The sequence below is a fragment of the Megalops cyprinoides genome, chromosome 5 (assembly GCF_013368585.1).
Source record: "Megalops cyprinoides isolate fMegCyp1 chromosome 5, fMegCyp1.pri, whole genome shotgun sequence".
Classification (NCBI taxonomy): Eukaryota; Metazoa; Chordata; class Actinopteri; order Elopiformes; family Megalopidae; genus Megalops; species Megalops cyprinoides.
The window spans coordinates 2,798,484-2,816,503 of NC_050587.1; the positions used below are offsets into that span (position 1 = coordinate 2,798,484).

At 46.8% G+C, this 18,020-nt stretch overlaps 1 protein-coding gene across 7 annotated transcripts in view; it reads right to left on the reverse strand.

Moving 5' to 3' along the window:
- Positions 1-18,020, reverse strand: part of dab2ipb (DAB2 interacting protein b) — a 219,230-nt gene that overhangs the window by 4,993 nt on the left and 196,217 nt on the right. For all 7 annotated transcript variants that reach the window (XM_036528500.1, XM_036528501.1, XM_036528502.1 and 4 more), the window contains 8 exons: positions 17,473-17,617; positions 14,280-14,424; positions 12,974-13,210; positions 12,659-12,860; positions 9,544-9,722; positions 7,754-8,660; positions 4,488-4,640; positions 497-699 (listed from right to left, as the gene is read on the reverse strand). In XM_036528500.1, coding sequence (XP_036384393.1) covers positions 497-699; positions 4,488-4,640; positions 7,754-8,660; positions 9,544-9,722; positions 12,659-12,860; positions 12,974-13,210; positions 14,280-14,424; positions 17,473-17,617 — 2,171 coding nt within the window. The remainder of the gene's footprint in view (positions 1-496; positions 700-4,487; positions 4,641-7,753; positions 8,661-9,543; positions 9,723-12,658; positions 12,861-12,973; positions 13,211-14,279; positions 14,425-17,472; positions 17,618-18,020) is intronic.

Consider the following 18,020-nt stretch of genomic DNA (forward strand, 5'->3'; position numbering starts at 1 on the left):
ACGTGATGCTCAGATAATTTGGTTTGCAGCATTTTAGCTGATAGCGATCTGAAGCGAACAGGGAAGTGCTTGTCACCCGGCATCACACTACAGCAGATTGTGTCAGCTGCAGTGTCATTTCCGTTCAGGGGTCATGCTGACACCGTATATCTGACAGCAGGCTGGAGAATAGCGTTCTGTGTTCACACCATAAACTGGGATAAACACTCCATAAAAAGGAAAAATACAGAAATGTATTTCCAGTGAACAGAAAAGGAAAATGTCATTCATTAATTTGGGCAAACATTAGTACTTTTTATTTATTTACCTTTTAGGCTAGATTTGCTACCCACAGCCCTCTAAAACCAGGGAGTGGGAGGTATGTATTCGGTTGGCAGAATGTTTCCCCAAGGGGCTGATGAGAAGTGAAGTCCAAAACTAGTTCCATAGTACAGTAACATCTAGATCAGGACTTCATTCCCCATCAGCATCCCAGCACCTCTTTCTCTCCCCTCACCTGCTGATGATTCCCTTCATCTGCAGTTCCTTGTCATCCTGCTGCCGGCGCAGTCTCTCCTCTGACTCCTCCAGCCGGGCCTGGTACTCCATCAGCATCTTCTGGGTCTGGTCATCCTGTCCCTTCAGCCTGGACTCATACTCCTCCAGCTTTGCAACTGAGATCCGCAGCTTCTCCTGCAGGATGGCTATCTCCTGCTGGTACTAGAGACAAGACAACAAGAACAGTTAGAGCAGGGGGAATGCACCCATCATCATCACTGTCATCATCATGGTCACCATTGTCATGGTTATCATCACCAACGTCATCATCATTGTCATAGTCATCATCCATCATCGTGATCAAAACAATGAGAAGACAGGGTCAGGCTAGGTCAGACGCATGCAACACATCCCCAAAAATCATAATCATCATTATCATCATCATCTTTCATTATTATCTTTGACCTGAGCTGTAGTTTCATCCTGCTGCACTATCCTGCCTGTCTTGTCATCTTCGACATCATCCATCCTTTGCCAGGTATAATATGAAAAATAATCCCCCTCCCAAAGAAACAAAAAAAAAAAACCACATCCATCTATGTAAAAGACCCTTGACCTTTGCCCTGTGCTGTGGGGCTGTGTGTAAGTGGTCAGTCTGGGGAGTATCGTTAAGGGAGTATGAAGATGAAACTTCCTCTCTCTCCCTGCTCAGCTGAGAAAAGCCCCTCTAGTCCTGGTTTCAGACCCAGGGATGTTTTACAGAACATTTCTGCTGGCTCAGGGAAACTGGGAGAGGAAGAAAAACCCTTTAGGGATTTATAAAAATATATATCAGACGGTTACAAAGTGCAACAAGGTCAATGTCAAAAAAACAGCTGAGAAAATATCTTCCGAAAAAGAACAGAAAACTTCCACTGAGAAAACCAGGACTTCTATTTCTATTTATATAATATTCTTATATGCTTACTTTACATTCATATATAAAAGGCTTATTCCCCCAGCATGCTGGGTTTCACTACGCCATTCCTAACACTACTGTTGAAGAAATCATGATGACTGACAATTGGGCTAGAACACTGCCATTGTCCACAATGCTGTACAACAATATTCATTTACAAACAGGAGAACATCTACTTTAAAATAATACCAGCATGAGATGCCCTGGCTTGGCAATTATTGCCTTCACTCATATGACCCTGAAAGCTTAAATGCAGACATACCAATTCACAGACAGCGTGGGGGCTTCGTCACAGCCCCCATATGAACGTTTTGGCAGAATCATGGGATGCAATTTAAAATAGGAAATAAAAGCACCACCATAAAGCAGGCCTTCCTGTCCTCGCCCAGCGCAGACAGCAAACCGATCCGAGGCATACTGTATATCAGGGGGACTAAATTAATTTCCTCTTAAAAGCACTGAGAAAATCGGTGGTGGACTGCAGTAAAGATTTACGGGGCAAAGTGCAGCCATTTTTATCGTGTCAATAAAAGGAGTGTTACTGGTGCGACAGGGGAAATCTGAGAGGGGCGGGGACTGAAAATGATTCAGCCATGTGGGAATTGCTAAATAGTGACGGATCTGAAAGCCCAAAGTATTCATGGCTACTTAAGTAAGTGTTGTATAGCTAAGTGTGGGTTTCTACTGCAAGGATCTTCTTCCTGGACCAATGAGAGTCCTTTGCTATGCTGCCTGCTTTGTGTTTTTTGGTTCAGATTAGTCGATGATTGACAGTGCATGATAGCTTCACCTGTTAAGTGCTTTTCTGAGACCTTGCTAGCTGGACTGGCTAAGTGAAACAGCTTCCCATTTCTGCTTTGAATGGGACAGGAACACGTGTGAGTGTTGAGCGTGGCAAGACGGCGGTCTATAATTCATAAGGCAGTCTCTTGAAGAGACCGCTGCGGGATGAACACCAGAGGAGGCGATTAGGAGGAGCCCTCCCATTCTCTGTGCAGTGCCGGCAGACTTCAACATGTCCCTGCCTGTCAGCGGGAATTACAACACTGGAATGCAGTGTCAAATTTACAGGCTTTCATCTTTCATTTATGAAGGCCTCTCCCATTCGATTGCTCCCTCTTTTCAAGCTCCATATGCTTCCTGCGGCAGCTGGCGTACAGGAACACCTCTGCGCCCTCCCCAGGAGCCCAGCCTTTTTCATGTCCCTGAAACAAAGCCGTGGCCATATGTCCACGATGGTGTCCTGTACGAGGGCACGCGACTCGGCACGTTTGCCTCCGAGCCGTCTGTCGCAACCCCAGCGCGCCGCTCCAGAAGGCTGGCTGGACACCAGGCTGGAAGTTAAACGATCTCGAATGCCCACAGAGCGGCTTTGCTTCCTGCCAATTTCCCATGACTCCTCTGGCCCCTTTCAGGCCGGAGCGAGCTTGGGCCAGTGGCTCGCACTCTGCCGCCTCGGCCATCTTCGCTGTCTTCCCTCGCGGTCGCTCCTCTGCTCTTAAAAGCTCTTAAAATGGTGATTCCTCGCTGACTTGGTTCAGGACGACAATTTTCACGCACCACAGATCCCAGGTAAGGCATGACATTCTAAAAACGGTTCCGCAACACTGTGCCAACATCACAAAAATGTTAACCTAGGACTGTGCCTAATTTGGTTGCTGTGTTCAGGAATATTTTTGTCAATATTACATATGAAGGAAACAGAAACTGTGCTGCCCTGTTTTTTCTCCATGGTGACTAACAATTAAACAGGTCTTGTTTATGTGTTCACTTCCAAATATAACGATGGACAATTCATATGATTAATACTGTGGCTATTATTAGACTGAAAACTGGAGGGATTGGACGCAGGCCTGGACCGAAGGGAAGTGCTGACCCAATTCATAGTTTGTTATATAAAGTATATCATTCTAACACATTCTAATTCAATGTATTACCCTTTTAAATGTATACAGGAAAAGGAAATGTACTGTATATGTAAATAATACACAAAAAAACTCAAGTTCTATAACGGTAAGCCAGAAACATGGTTGCAATTGTGCAGTCACCAAAGCCACCAGGTATTGCCCTGGAGTCTCAGTGGACCTACCCATGGTGCTTTGCTACAGATCCCTGCTCATATGGCTACAGATGGGAGTGTGTGATCGAATGCACTGGGCTGGATAAACCCCTCCCTTCATATCCCATCGTGACAATTCACTGTGGCCGATTAAGCCCTCCCTTCTCCTGATATCCCCGGAGGCGCCCGGTTGCCTGCATGAGCTCAGGGACGACCAGAGCAGAGAGAATGTGTGTCAGCCATTGGCCATCTGAGCCCCAGATCTCCCGTCCGTGTGGGGAACGTGAGCATCTCTGATGTTTCAGGGCTAACTGCAGACAGTTAGGTGGGATGTGATTGCGGGGGTGGATCTGGATCATGGAGGTGGTGCTTTCATGCGGTGTGTAAAGCTGGATGGAAAGCTGGTTGAGGGGGTACCCTGGGCGCAGGGTTACCCCAGCCATGAGGATACCTCCACTGGGTCTCACACAGAGCAGCGTACACGGTGTGTGCTAAGTCATTTTCAGTACATTATTTAAACCAGGACAAAAACTAAGCCCATGGCACTTCTGAGAATTCACTCCAAGAGGTAGAACAGGTAAGGTAAGCCTTGTATACCTATATCTATCTATATTAACAGTAAATCTATTACTTTACTAGTACTAACTAGTACTGCTGCTACTGTGACTACTAAGTGTAATAAATACAGTAACAGTGACAATAAAATTGAAATAATAACTCAATTACCCTATTTGTCAATCATCCTCAGAACAATTAATATCCTCTGTGCAAATGACAAATCATTACAGTCATTCATCAAAATCATTAAGTTAAAGTTAGTGGGACCATGCAAAACTAATTAGTTTTTCTCTAGGGGGATGCGGTTTGGTGCATTACTTTGGGGAGGTGGGGAGGGAGGTAGTTTGGGGTGGGTTAGTATATAGGGAGGGGTTAGGATTGGGATGAGGTGCTGGGATAAGGGAGGGTAAGGTGGGGGGTGGTTGGGGACGTTACCTTTTCAGTTTGAGTGAGCTCCTCTGTGTTTCTGAGGTCCTCCCTGTGTTTGGAATCTGGGTCAATTCCCTCGTGATCTAAATACTGCACATTCATATTCAATAGCCAGGCGGCGGTGCGGTCCAGAGCATTGGGGTTCACTGGGGAGGGGGCCTAGTGGAACCAACACAACAAACATATGAGCTCGCCAACGGGGGTGGGGGGAACAAAAGGACAGCAAGAAAGAAAAGGAAGAAAGAAAGAAAGAAAACAAAGAAAGAAAAACTGCATTAAAAATGAAATCAACAAGCTGCTATGGGGATGCAGATACAGCAGTGTGGGGTGGGGGGATGGAGTCACAGACTCAAAGGATGGGATGAATTCATATGCTTTCTCAAACCCAAGCAGCCCCCAATGAACACTCTGCTGTCACAGGTGGAGTGGACAACGACCTGGAAGCTCTGCCTTCCCATCCCCATTGTTAATTTGAGGTGTGATCTTCACACGATGGGGTCACATGTCACCTTTCCATCTCCGGGAAGGTGCCTGAGCTAGTCCAATGATTTCTGTTTTTTTATCAAAATGCAAATGCGGTTGCTTAATGAGTTCTTATCATTGGTCAGTTAAATAATTCATACGGCTGTTGTGGATCTGCTGGTGTGTGTGTGTGTGTGTGTGTGTACACGGGGTCAGCGAAAGCGCCAGTGGGACAGAAAGAGAGGGAGAAGGTGGATTTCAGAGAGAAACCGAAGCCAGGGATACGCAATGGAGGCAATTCTCCACAATTAGGATCTGGCGAGATTTAATGATGCTAGCAGTGACAGAGAGGCTTAATTACAGAGCGCAGCTGTACTGGGAGCTGGGAGTTTCTGGGCATCAGAGGAGCCCTCCACGACCCCCGAGCTGAAATTTGACAGTCCTCTGGAGCTGCTGCATGAATGCTAAGATCATTATGTTTGGCACTTTCATCTTTTTACTGGTTGCTTTTGCTGCCATTCACACTATCAAAGTGGAAAGCACATAAGGTATTAACAGCCCCAGTAAACTTGAAAAGGAAAACAATTCCAGACCAATGATACAGTAAACCATTTCGTTTTATGTTACATGGCTTGAAACATTTATGGAGATACTGTTGTGACCTTCACTTTCTCTATAAAATCCACCACTTCAGCTTCTATATAGCGCATTCAGACCCTCAGCTTTGAAATGATAGTTATCCTGTTGACCATAGCACTGTGGAGCTGTCACGAGTCGTTACGAAGAGTATCTCAGCACCAAATCTGACTGTGTGACAATCTCGGCAGCTTGACCACACACTGGCCCCAGGACTCCATCAATCAATCACTCCCGAAGGGAAAGCAATGCATTGTGGGAGCCGGGACGCCCTTCCTGCGACCTTCATGGCAAGGCTCAGCTAACTGAGGACAATGATCGACCTGGGTCTATAATTACACCCAATTAAAATGACCCGCTGACAGCCGTGCCACCATTACGGGTGCACAGCATGATAAAGCTCGCAATCGATAGTACACACGCCTGTTTGCATGCACTCAGAGGCCCTACGGGGAGCGACCTGCATGACCTCCCCTGTCACCCCTCTCCCGTATTGTGTGGCCACACCGCTCTGCCAGAAAGTGCCCCTGTCCTCATTCACTCTGACAGGGTTCGAAGAGGTCATGTGACCTCACCCGCTCCCTGGCCAAACCTTTCCTGATCTCTCACTCTATAACGCCGCTCCGGTTACAAAACTCCCTTCGCCCTTGAGGCACTGCAGAATTTGGGTGGGGTGGGGTGGGGTGGTTACTGGGGCTCAGGGCTCCAGTGCTGCTGTGGGAGAGGGATTAGCCCTGAGCTTTTAGGCATGATGAACACTTTCATCCCTCTTTACCTTAAAAAACAACATTAGCCTAACAATCATGCTGATTACTGTTATTATCAGAGTAATTATTGTGATTCATTCAGAATTCAGATCCAGGTGCCATGTGCTTTTGAGGAGGACATGTTTTTAGAAATGCAATTTCTGCTGTAAACATTCTCATTATGCACTTTGACAACGTACTGCAGCCTGCAATGACTCTAATGATTATTAAAACATCAGTTTGTCCTGTATGTACATTTTCAATTAAGAAATCATAATAGAAAATTAAATATTTCTATACTTGAATTTAATGAATCACACATCAAAGCTTTCGGTGATTAATCTAGTTGATTGAACCATCAATCACTATATTTGGAGAGCGAGAGAACAAGAGAGAGTGAGAAAAAGAAGGTATACGGGGAAGGAAGTAAGCAAGCAAGAGAAAAAACAAGTGCAAGAGAAGAGACAGAGTGAGTGCAAGTGAAAGAGAATGGGAGAGAGGGAGAGAGAGGGCGGGAGAGAGCCCGTGAATCAAAGAGAGGGAGAACTAGAGAGAGTGAGAAGGAGAGTGAGGGAGAGAGTGAATGAGAAAGTGGTACAGAGAGAAAGAGAGGGAGGGGAAAAGGAGACAGAGAAGGAGCGAGAGGGAGGGAGAGAGAAAGAGGTAGCTAGAGAAACAGCACAAGAGAGACATAGAGTGTCGCTCCAATATCTTCTGAGGTAAAGCCCCACTGCTGGTTAGGTTGGGCTCTGCTTGATCAGGCTTTAATGAAGATTCATTCGCAGGGCTCCAGAGTAGCAGGCTCGACAATGGAAATGGGCATTTAATCAGGGCGCGCACGGCCAGCCCGGCACACTATTCATCTGGCCTGTCTGCCTGGCTCCTGGCCTCTCCGCCATACCAGGCTGTTCCCTGTGCATGGTCACGTGCTGCTCCTTATCACCGTCACAGACCGGCCCTGCGGATGGCTCACAGGCAGCCCCGCTCTTCCCACAATGGTTGCGCTATTAAAAGGCACCTCTATGCAGAGAGAAGACCCAGGGGACGGCTCTGCTTAGACAGACCAAGCCATTCATAAACCTGCTCTAAAATGGCCCTTGACTGTGCGTGCTTGGTATGTCCAAACAGGGATTCATTTTCAAACCATTACAGTTGCCTAGTAGGAGTGGAGTGCATTTCATGGTCCAATAAGACATGCATGTTGAATAATTACAGCAAGGTAAAACAGCCACTTACACTATGGTGCTACTCTGCAACACTGTCATGTTAATCTAGTTCACCACAGTGATCCCAAGGTGAAGCTAGCGGTGTGTAGCAATAAATGACCCTCTCAATACACCAGACTGGGACTGGTCTACTGTGCAGCAGATTAGCTGGGGGCTTTATGGGAGAACTGAACTGCTGCAGAGCCCCATGCTCTCCTCTCACCTGCTTGTGCTGGGCGCGCTGCTTGGTTTCAGGGCTGTCCCCCTTGGAGGAGGAGGACTGCTGGCGCAGCCTCGCCCCGCTGCCCGGCCAGTCCGGGGACGAGGACATCATGCTGCCACTGGAGGGCCGGGGGTAGGGTGCCGTGTTCAGTAGGTTGGGGGGTGTGCGCCCCCTGGTGACGGTTGGGGGCGGAGGCTGGTCTATCCGGCGCTGGGGGCCGGCGCTGTTCTGCCGCGGGACAGTGGGCTGGTGCTGGGACTCGGTGAGAGACAGCTGGCGACGGGTGAACTCACCGGAGCGCCGGGCAAAGTCGTCCCCGCTGCTGCCCCCACCCCCACCCCCACCGTGGTTGAGGAAGCCCAGCTTCCCACCACCGACACCACCGTCCTCATTGTTGCTCTGGGAGCTGACAGAGCTGTGGCACTCGGACCCGGAGTCGCCCACGCCGCGCGGTGACACAGGCAGCCCCGCCGCCATCTGGTACACCGGGTTCTGGAAGGACAGCGGTGCCAGCAGCTGTGGCCGGCCCGGCACGCTCTCAGAGCTTGGTGTGGTGGGGGTCTGCCCGGCCCTCCTCAGGGTGGGCCCGCCTGCTGCGGCCGCGGCTCCGCCCTGAGGTGTCCGTGCCGACCACACCCCACCACCGCCCACCGGCCCCACAGGGGACTGGCTGTCGTTGGGGCCCTCGCCCGCTGGCGCTCCAGGCCCACCCTCCAGGCTGCGGTTGTCCTGCAGGTCCACCATGGAGAGGCTCTTGCTTCCATTGGGCATCTGCATATCTGGCTCATTGGCCTCTGAGTAGCTGGAGCTGCGAGCGGGTGAAGGCTGCACCCCTGAGTTCCTCGTCACAAAGAACAGGTCCTTGTTTTCGGGGGTTGGTGATGGCAGGCGTGTGAAGTCAACCAACCTGAACACGGATGACAAACAGCGATATGAGGCAGGTGTAATCCGACACCAGGCTTTTGCAGTTACGACATGGCCACGCCGGCTGTGAGCGAATCACATTGCTCCTCCACTGTAGAGCTGACATTTTTATCTAAAGCCGCGCACCGCAGAGAAGCTGGGGGATGAGTGTGATTCAAATTGTTTCTGGGAAGAAGAGGTACTGGGTGCTAAATGAGGACGTCTGTCTCGCTCAGAGAGGCGCAGGCACAGTTTGTATTCCAGCTGTATTTTCTCATTTGCAGACCTGTCGCGTTGTGCCTTCCCCTCTCAAGGAGGAGGTGTTCCGCAGTTTTATTGTCTAAAAACAATTACAGCCAGCAGGTGATTTATTTCCTTGCAATCTTGACAGCCACAAACTGTCTCACTCCAGTCAGCTTTTCGCTGTAAATAGTCTGCAATTAAGTAGGACTCAGGGAGTATTCACAATGTCCTCTATAAATCTCGGAGGGACCGGCTTAACTCTGCGAGATAAAGAGATGACAGCGGCTTTCAAGCGAAGCCATTGGGAGGGTGCTTAATTATCCTTATTGATCGCAAAACGACCATGGGACAGTCATCTTGCAAGTGGATTTACAGTAAAAATATATGATACAGAATGAACAATGGGCAATATTAGGACAGACTGCAAATCCACAAGGATGCAAGAATGCAGTATCACTTGTTATTTGAAAATCACTAAATAAATAATTTGGTAATGATTTCCACACCTGTATCATACAGCAGCTGCAAAACTGACTCCAGAGTACCTCAACTTGCAACGGTAACGGTGTGACATATTTAACATGTGATCATATTTCGGCTTAGTGACATTGACCTAAACTATAACAGTGACTGCAGTCGCTTACCCAGACAGGTCGTTGTCGATGACCATCTTCTGCAGGCCAGTGGAGATGCTGCAGCTGGCCCCAGGCGGGGATGCCATGCGCTCTGAGGGGATGGACATCTGGATGCTGGCGGGGTTGGTCAGTGCAGCATTCACGTCCCTCAGGATGCGCGGCAGTGGGCCCAGCTTGGAGGCCATGCTCTGTGAGGGGGCGGAATCAAGCCAGATTCAGGGTCAGTCACTGCCTCTCGGACCCTCTCTACCCTGCCCACTATTTTACAACGCTTCAAGCACCTGGTTTCAAAGGTTGCCACAGAAAATAAACCCTAATTAAGAGAAACCTCGAGGATCTCTGCTTTGATTTCATATGCAGCGTTTGAAGTGCATTCACCTGAGGGGACACTCTTCCATAAGGGTGTGATAATATTGTGCTGACACTTATTTCGTACTTAAAATACTAGGAAGGGGAAGACTTTTGACCAGTTTGGCTCCTCATCTGAAAATCACTCTGCATGCGTGAGATATGCTTGGCTGCCTGTCAGTGACTCTCCTTGAATATGCCTGTGAATTCCTCTGCCGGCACTTCAGATCCCACGCAGATGCAGCTATATCTGCTTAATCAATTTTGTACAGCCTGTGACTTCAAATCAAATCAGAAACATGGGACAGAGCACAGACATTTGAGCAGCCACAGGTCATTTAAAGTCTGTAGGTGTTCCACCCCCCAGATGCAGAGGCATAGCTACACGTATCCATAAGTAGCATTCATACTCACTGCAACTGTTTTAAAGTGCAGAGCTGGTAGTGGTGTAACGGACCGTAGTTGATCCGTGATCCGTACGGACCCCCTAGCTATCACTAGCTAACTTAGTGAAAGAACTAGCAGCCAGCTTCATCTGTTCAAATTAGTTTAAACTAACATTGGCTAGCTAGCTGGCAGTTAAGTCCAACGATCAAGTGTCAAATGTATATACACTATATAGTGAATAGGGAGTGATTTCAGACACAGCTGAAGGACAGCAGAACAAGCGCTCATATTGCACTTTAATTTAACAATTGAGTATTGAATATTTTATTTTAAGATTTTATTTAAACATTGGGCATCTTGAATGTTGTTTTCATTTAAAACCATGGGCAAAAGTTCCTTGCTTTAAGTGTTCTTTAAGTTCTTTAAGTTATAAATGTAAAGCAACGTTATATTTGTCTCCCTTTTTTTTTTGCTGATCTGAAAAACGATCCGATCCGTGACTCAAAAACTGTAATACGATTCAAACCGTGAGTTTTGTGATCCGTTGCACCCCTAAGAGCTGGGAAATATGGGGCTACTTTATCCCGAATTGAGGGAATCACAGAGCTCTTCAGAGAGATCAGTAAGAAATGCTTGTCTGAAAGAGGCAATAATCATTCATTTCTTTCAACTTCACAGTCTTCAATGATAAGAAAACATTTAATGACATTACACTGCTATGTTTATCACTACAGTTTACTTGATATACAATTGTTTTGATGTTTAACATTTTTATCATAGATGGTAGTCTTGCTGTCATCAACGCATAACTTCATTACCAAATAAAAGAATCTGTATCTTTATCTGTAAATCATCATCGCCAAAGTTTCTTCGGTGCTGCACATCAGAGTCCTCGCTCAGACATCTTTATCTGTTTCAGTTTCCATTTTCTCTGCCCTGGCTTCTTTCCACAGGAGGTGCCACTTCCAATACACCAGCACGCACATCAAATGCAACCCCGCACGCCACCGCGCCAGAGATGTCACACTCGTTCACCGTGGCCGGCACTTAGTGCTCCGGAAAACAGCGTCCCTTTTGTTCCCCTCATCAAAAAAAAATCACACTTCAAGCAGCGTCTCAATCAGCACCACTAATAATGTAATGCGGTGGGAAAGCACTTCAGGGCTATTAGCCCAAATGCAATCAACGCAACACAATGGCCAGGGCCATGGTCGGCCTCCTGGCTCGATGGGCTCGGGCCTCCTCCTGGTCAGCCTCATGCAAGGGGCTGAGCGTTCCTCTTTATGAGGGCCCCACGGAGCGTTAAAGTGTGGGGGTGGGGGGTGTAGGGGGGCTGAGTTTGGGTAATTTCAGCAGATACATGCAAAACCTGGGCTTTGAAACCCAAACTCCCTGAAATGCCAGAGGAAAGGAAGGTTCTTTGAGGAGGAGCATCTGTCACATCTCTGCAGCTGTACAAACACCTCCTTGCGACTTTTAGATGCGGATGATGCTGATGAACCAGCAGTTTTCAGTTGAGCTGCTTGTGAGGTCTCTGCACTTCTTAACTCTGTCCCAGACTCCCTGCCTGAGCTCTGTAACACTGCAGTCTGTACCACTACATCTGAATCCTCCTGATATGACAGCTATACCTTCAATTCTTCCATGTTTGTTACAGACAGAACTCATCATTAGCAAGAACTGTTGAAGTGACAAGTTACAACTCCTGAAAGACATTTAAAATAACAGAGGAAATATCTCAGCTCATGATTAAGGTGACACCTATACCATCATGATACTATCTCTTCAAAGACATTAGCACTTAATGCTCATTTTGTACACAATATGAGCTTCATAATAGTATGGTTATTTAACAGCATTAGAAATACCACTGACACATTTAAAAGGTTAAAACTTTTAAAAATGTAGTTGCTTATATGATTAATAATATGACTGAAATACTAGCTACAGTCTCAACGATGGTTTACTGAGAGAGAATCCATAAAGGCATCTACTCTAGGTTTTTCTATAATTTCCCCTTTTTGGTACCGTATTCAAAAATCAATGAGCACATTTCAAGTGATGGAGCCAGTTTTGCTCACAATGTTTTGGTGACTCAGTATGCTCTGATGTAAACCATTTATTTATAGATGTTCATTCTAACGATCTTTTCCATACCAAACCTCCAGCTAACCTCCTAATATTACTGGAAGCATGCACTATGCAGCATTTTATGGAAACACAGGACCATTACATTTACGTTTGTTTCCCTGCATGTCTCAAAATATACATATCCTGTACTGAACAGATCCTCAATTTGAACTCAATTACTTCTAAGTTATAGTAAGAATAGCTCCTAAGCTAGATCACCCACCCCCCACTGAGTGTACAGCCACACCCAGGTCCGTACCTGCTCCAGCTGGGACACCACTTCGGACAGCAGGGAGTGCAAAGTGGACAGCTCGCGGCCCAGGTCGATGTAGCCCTCAAACCCTGCCGTGTTGGAAATGGTCTCTGGGTTGGAGATTTCCAGCAGGAAGCGCTGCATGTTGGTCCACTCATGCTCCAGGAACTGGTTCATGAAGGACATGTACTCCTCCTTGCTGCCAAACCTGCTCAGAGGGGACAGAGCCCAGGGAGTCATGTCTGGGATGGTCTTGGGGGAAGGGGGGGGTGAAAAGACATGAACAACCACAGCCAAACCGGAGTAGTCCGAAGCACTCACTTGGCGAAGTTGGCCAGGTTCTGTGTGACCTTGGCGATGAGGGTGAGCGTGCGGGCAGTGCGGTCGTCGGGGTATTCCTGCATCAGGTTGAAGAGTGAGGGTGACATGATGGCGGGACACAGGAAGCGTAGGAACAGTGAGGCGCTGATCAAACGCTCGCTGATGTCTGGTCGCCCCCGGTTGCTGCACTCCTGTCGCCATGATGCGAACACCTCCTTCAGTTCGCGTGGGAACACACTGAAGGGGGGCAGGACCAAGAGTCACATATTTAACAAGAACTAGCCAGCTGGGCCAGTGAAATTCCTCCAACATCAACAGAGAACAACAGCTACACATAAGTAACACAATATGTTCACATGTGGTCCTTTCATGCAGGCCAGGTCCATTTTAAGATAGCCATAATTAAAGAACAGAATAGAGCCACAACACTGGACCAACCATCTTTGTTTCAAACCGGCAGTTACTTCACCAACATGGACATTTCATGAATAAAAGATTACAGGGCACACTTTACACATAATTACGGGCTGATGTACAGAGAAATAAACACACAAAGTTTGATGGTTCCAGGGAATTCCATTTCTGTGGCAAAGAATATCTACAATCCCACAAAGAGCTGCCTTGAGGTACCAAGCTGGGACACCCCGCTGAAGACCTCAGAAAGCCGCGGCTCGTTTGCCGATAAAAGGCAAAGAATTCCTCCTGCTGGGTTCTATTCCATGTGTGAATTCCTGACAGATTTGGTCAGACAGGTCCCTGTGGTCTAATCCCAGTGCTGTCAAACAGGAACACCAGGCCTCTTTCTCAACCAAGGTCAGCTTTCAAGATAAAAACATGGAAGCTGCTGCTGCTGATAAATTCAACTTTCTGCCCTCAGCATGAGTGGGTCATGTATGAGTTCAGCACGGCACAAGTGGGAATTACCATAATTGCCAACAAGAATACGCGGTTTTGATCGGCATGATTAGTTAGCAGCCAGACTTGTGCACAGCGTTAATTGTTAAGATGACTATTTGATAGGGGATGCTCAGAGAGATTATGCACTCGTGTTCCATACTGGTTCCTGCCAGTCCTGCAGATGTTGTGGAGTTAAGGATGTTGAGTCATTTATTAAGGAGATGTCATGATGGAATATATGTTGGTGATACAGAGCAGTAAAACACACAGCAGTCAGTAGAAGATGATAACAGTATGCAGTAGTACTACAGGTAACAGTAGGAGCTGATGATAATAAACAGTGTTACTACGGTTACCTACAGGGGCTAATGATGGAGTAGATGATAATGAGCTACGCTGCTGCAATTACCAGTAGGAGTTGATGATCTTGCAAAAGGCCAGCTCACAGCACATCTTCAGGTTGCTCTGGTGCTCAGGGAGGTCCCCTGAAGAGCACTTGGAGGGGTCCACCTCGCAGTTCTCATCTGACTCGTACAGCGCCTTGATGAACTCACCTGAGGGAGGGGACCATAGATGCAGTCAGAGACATGCGTGAGGCACATGTGCACTCATGCACACACACATATGCACACACACGCTTCTTGGCTGAAACGGAGACGACTCACTCTGACCCCCTTTGATCCCCAGCCCAAAAACACTGACTTCACATATTTGCACCAGGCAAGCAGACTCAGGAGTCAGGACTCCGCACCCACCCCTGTCCCCTGAGCTGAAATAGCCGATTATGTGTTAATTTTCTCGGTAAGGGCCATTGACTCAGGGTGTGCTTGCTGTGTCCCACTTAATACCTTTACAAGAGTTCATTTTGAAATATCTGACCTTTCTCCAGAACCAAAAAAAAGCAAGTTCAAGTTTCAATTAAACATACTGGTTTTCTGACTTTGTTAGGTAAATGGCTGATAATAATTCCAAAGAACAGTTATAAGTGCCCTTTAAGTCATGAATTAGCAGCAAAAATGTGGTCCCAGTTAAGAATCTGACATTGATGTGTCATGACAATGGCACTCAACAGGGCTGCAATGAACTGATCATCCAAATTGTCCCTTTTCTCTCTGGGATGCTGAACTGAATTGATCAGGAAAATTGACCTTGTGTGAGTTTTGTTAGCTTTTGCTTCATTTTTAAAACAACACCTTTTCAACTTCTGACATAAGGACCTGAAGGACCTTCCATTATACTTTGAGAGAGTAAGCAGCTGAAAGCAGCGTTAGTGACCCAGTGCATCTCAGCTCAGCCATGAGACCCAGCCGGCAGAAAACTATACAACTAAAGCTAAAGCTAAAAAGACAGCCATTCATATCACAACATTGGTTATGACATCATGCTAATTTTTTCATTTGAGTACTGACTCAGCTTAGCTATGAGCTACACCCAGTCACTATAGACTCAAGTCCAGTTTATGGTAAAATTTGCAGGACTCACAAAGCAATTTAATATGTATGTTGCTGGTTAGGAGAAATGAGCAATGTTACTGTTAGGGCCTTCTGTGATATCTTGAAAACATTCATCAGTAACTAAATAAACACATGAAAAAAAACTACTGAATTTATTATAACTTATGTCAAATTGCACAGATTTCATTTATGTTTGCTTAGAAAGCAACTCATATACACTATGTTCAGAGGTATGGAGATTTTTTTGGTAATGCTTTCATTTCCTTTACTATCAAACAGTGTGTGTGGACATTTGTTAATGTAGTATACATTCAAAAATAGAAAGTCAACTAAGTTGAAATTGAAGGCTAACTATGACACACTCTCTATGAAAAAGACAGACCTTACTTGATCAGTAGATCTTCAGTAGAAAAAGTGCACAATAGTCAGCCTTCAACTCAACTGGCTTTATAATTTTCAGTCTGCTCCTTGCTGCAGAATCTCATTCACATTGCATTCAAGGTGTTTTTCCCTCTAGTTTGTGTGGAAGGATAAACATAGCAATTAGCAATCTGATGAACTGGCATGGCGGGCTCCCACAGTGAGTTCATACCCCTGCCACAGAGCCCTACTGTAGCTTCCTGAGATAGCGCTCCCTCAGAGAAACCCACTGACTCGCACCAGACAGCAGCTTGCTAAATTACATCCAACGACTGCTGCTCCCGTCGCATTGCTCAACTGCGATATTAGGTTAAAGTAATTTTCTCTATGCTGTTAGTCATGGTGATTACAAACAAGGAATGGCTTTCACTAACAAAACGACTGGGGAGGGATTTTCTCACTTTAGGCGAAACAGGACTTTAGGAGGCGGAGAGATCCAAGGAGATTCTTGTGTCCTTGCGCCTGATGCTTGCTACTCGCCAAAACCAGTCAATCTTTGGGAGTGATGGGCTGAATAATTCAGGACCACTTCCAACGACGTTAATTCTTAGAAAAACACTCATGAATTATTCACGACCTTCAATGGATTCTCGACTCAACCTAGAGATGTATTCCTACCTTCAAATCTACACTGACAAGATTAGAAATAAGCGAAGAGAATTTAGAGGGCGGATTCTGCGGATGAGAATGAAAATGTGGCGCACAATGGCAAACATCTCCAGACCTCAAATTGCATGCGTGACAGTCACATAAATGCATGTGAGATCCCATCAGTTTATGTAAAACTGTATGAATCTTATCTGAACCTTTCTGAATTTACATTATTTAGTAACATTGCCGGTGGGGACAGCTGGGGTGGACATGGCTTGCTTGGTTGCTTCAATATCAAGGAGTATTATTACCAGAATATCCTGCTTACAAAGAGAGCCTGGCAGCAGTCCGCCCACTCCTTCCTGCTTTCAGATGGGTATCGCTCATGCGGGATAATGGCCAGAAGTGGCTTTGAATGACAAGGTTGTGACACCACAGTGTAAGATTTGTCCTGGCCTTGGAGAGGATAACATAAATTACCCACAACGTGCTCGTGCTCGGTCTTTTAAAAAGACGCTGACCTTGGTGGAGGGCGTTGTTTCTCGGTGCTGTTCCATGCATTTTGCGGTCTCCGCTTTGAGCAAACAATTCTCTCTGTGAGCGCACTGTTATCATCTGAACCGACAAGGCGGCTACGTGTAAGAACACACCTGGATAGACAATCCCCACTGCCCCACACCCTCCAAGAGCTGGCGTCTGATTGGCTGAGGTGGTGTGCATGTGGCACGGCTCTGCTCCATTCCCCCAGTACATTGTGGGGGCTCTCGCTCAAGGTCTAGAGGACCTCTTGGGAGCTGGGGCCTAAATATAAACCGAAATGAGGGAAAGCGGATGGGCCAGCGTCCACGTGGAGGCTTAAGGACACTTGCAGGAGAGATAAATGTTATTGCTTTTTCTACCGCACAGCCTCCAGGGGACCCTCAAATGTCACCATGCACAAAGGAAGGAGGAGGGGACCAACGCTCTCCATCTACACAGGAGATGCTATCGTGCCTTGTCTGGCCTTTTCCATTCTCCCTCCATCCAGATTATAGTTGCCATTTCTTTGCCGAGGCAGAGGCTAGAAGAGAAAGTCTTTTTCATGTGAGATCATGGAGATTTGGCCGCCATTCGGCTTTTTGTCCCGGCTCTACGTACCCAGAGCGTCCTGCAGGTACTTCTGGCCCACCAGTTTGAGGTACTCCTCGATGGCCTTGGTGGCCAGGGTGTTCTCCCGGAAGATGAGGTGCTCGTTCTCCCCACAGCGGTCCACCTCGGACATCATCAAATCTGTCAGGAAGTCCTGAGACAAGGGAAGGACGCAAATGCACCAGGTCAGAACTCCTCAAAAACAAGCTCTTCCAACACGGCTTTTTGCCTGCTTCTAATGTACAAGACTAAGATTAAACAAGACAAGATTAAACACAGTCCTACAATTTAATCACAGCAAACCTTTACAAGCGTTACAAACAGAGAGCAAACATCTCTTCGAATTCTGGATGTAGCCAGGTACCTCAGAGGGAGATGGACACTGTGAGTGGTAAATTATTAATTTCTATTTAATGGGCAGATCGCAATTTTCATTTCACACCGGTCCCAGTGGGGGAGTCATCCAAATGATTTTCAACCAAACCTGCCCTTTAAAAGACAGCTTTGGACCAGGCCAAAATAAACACAGAGCAATCTTAGAGGAAAAAGGGTGCAAC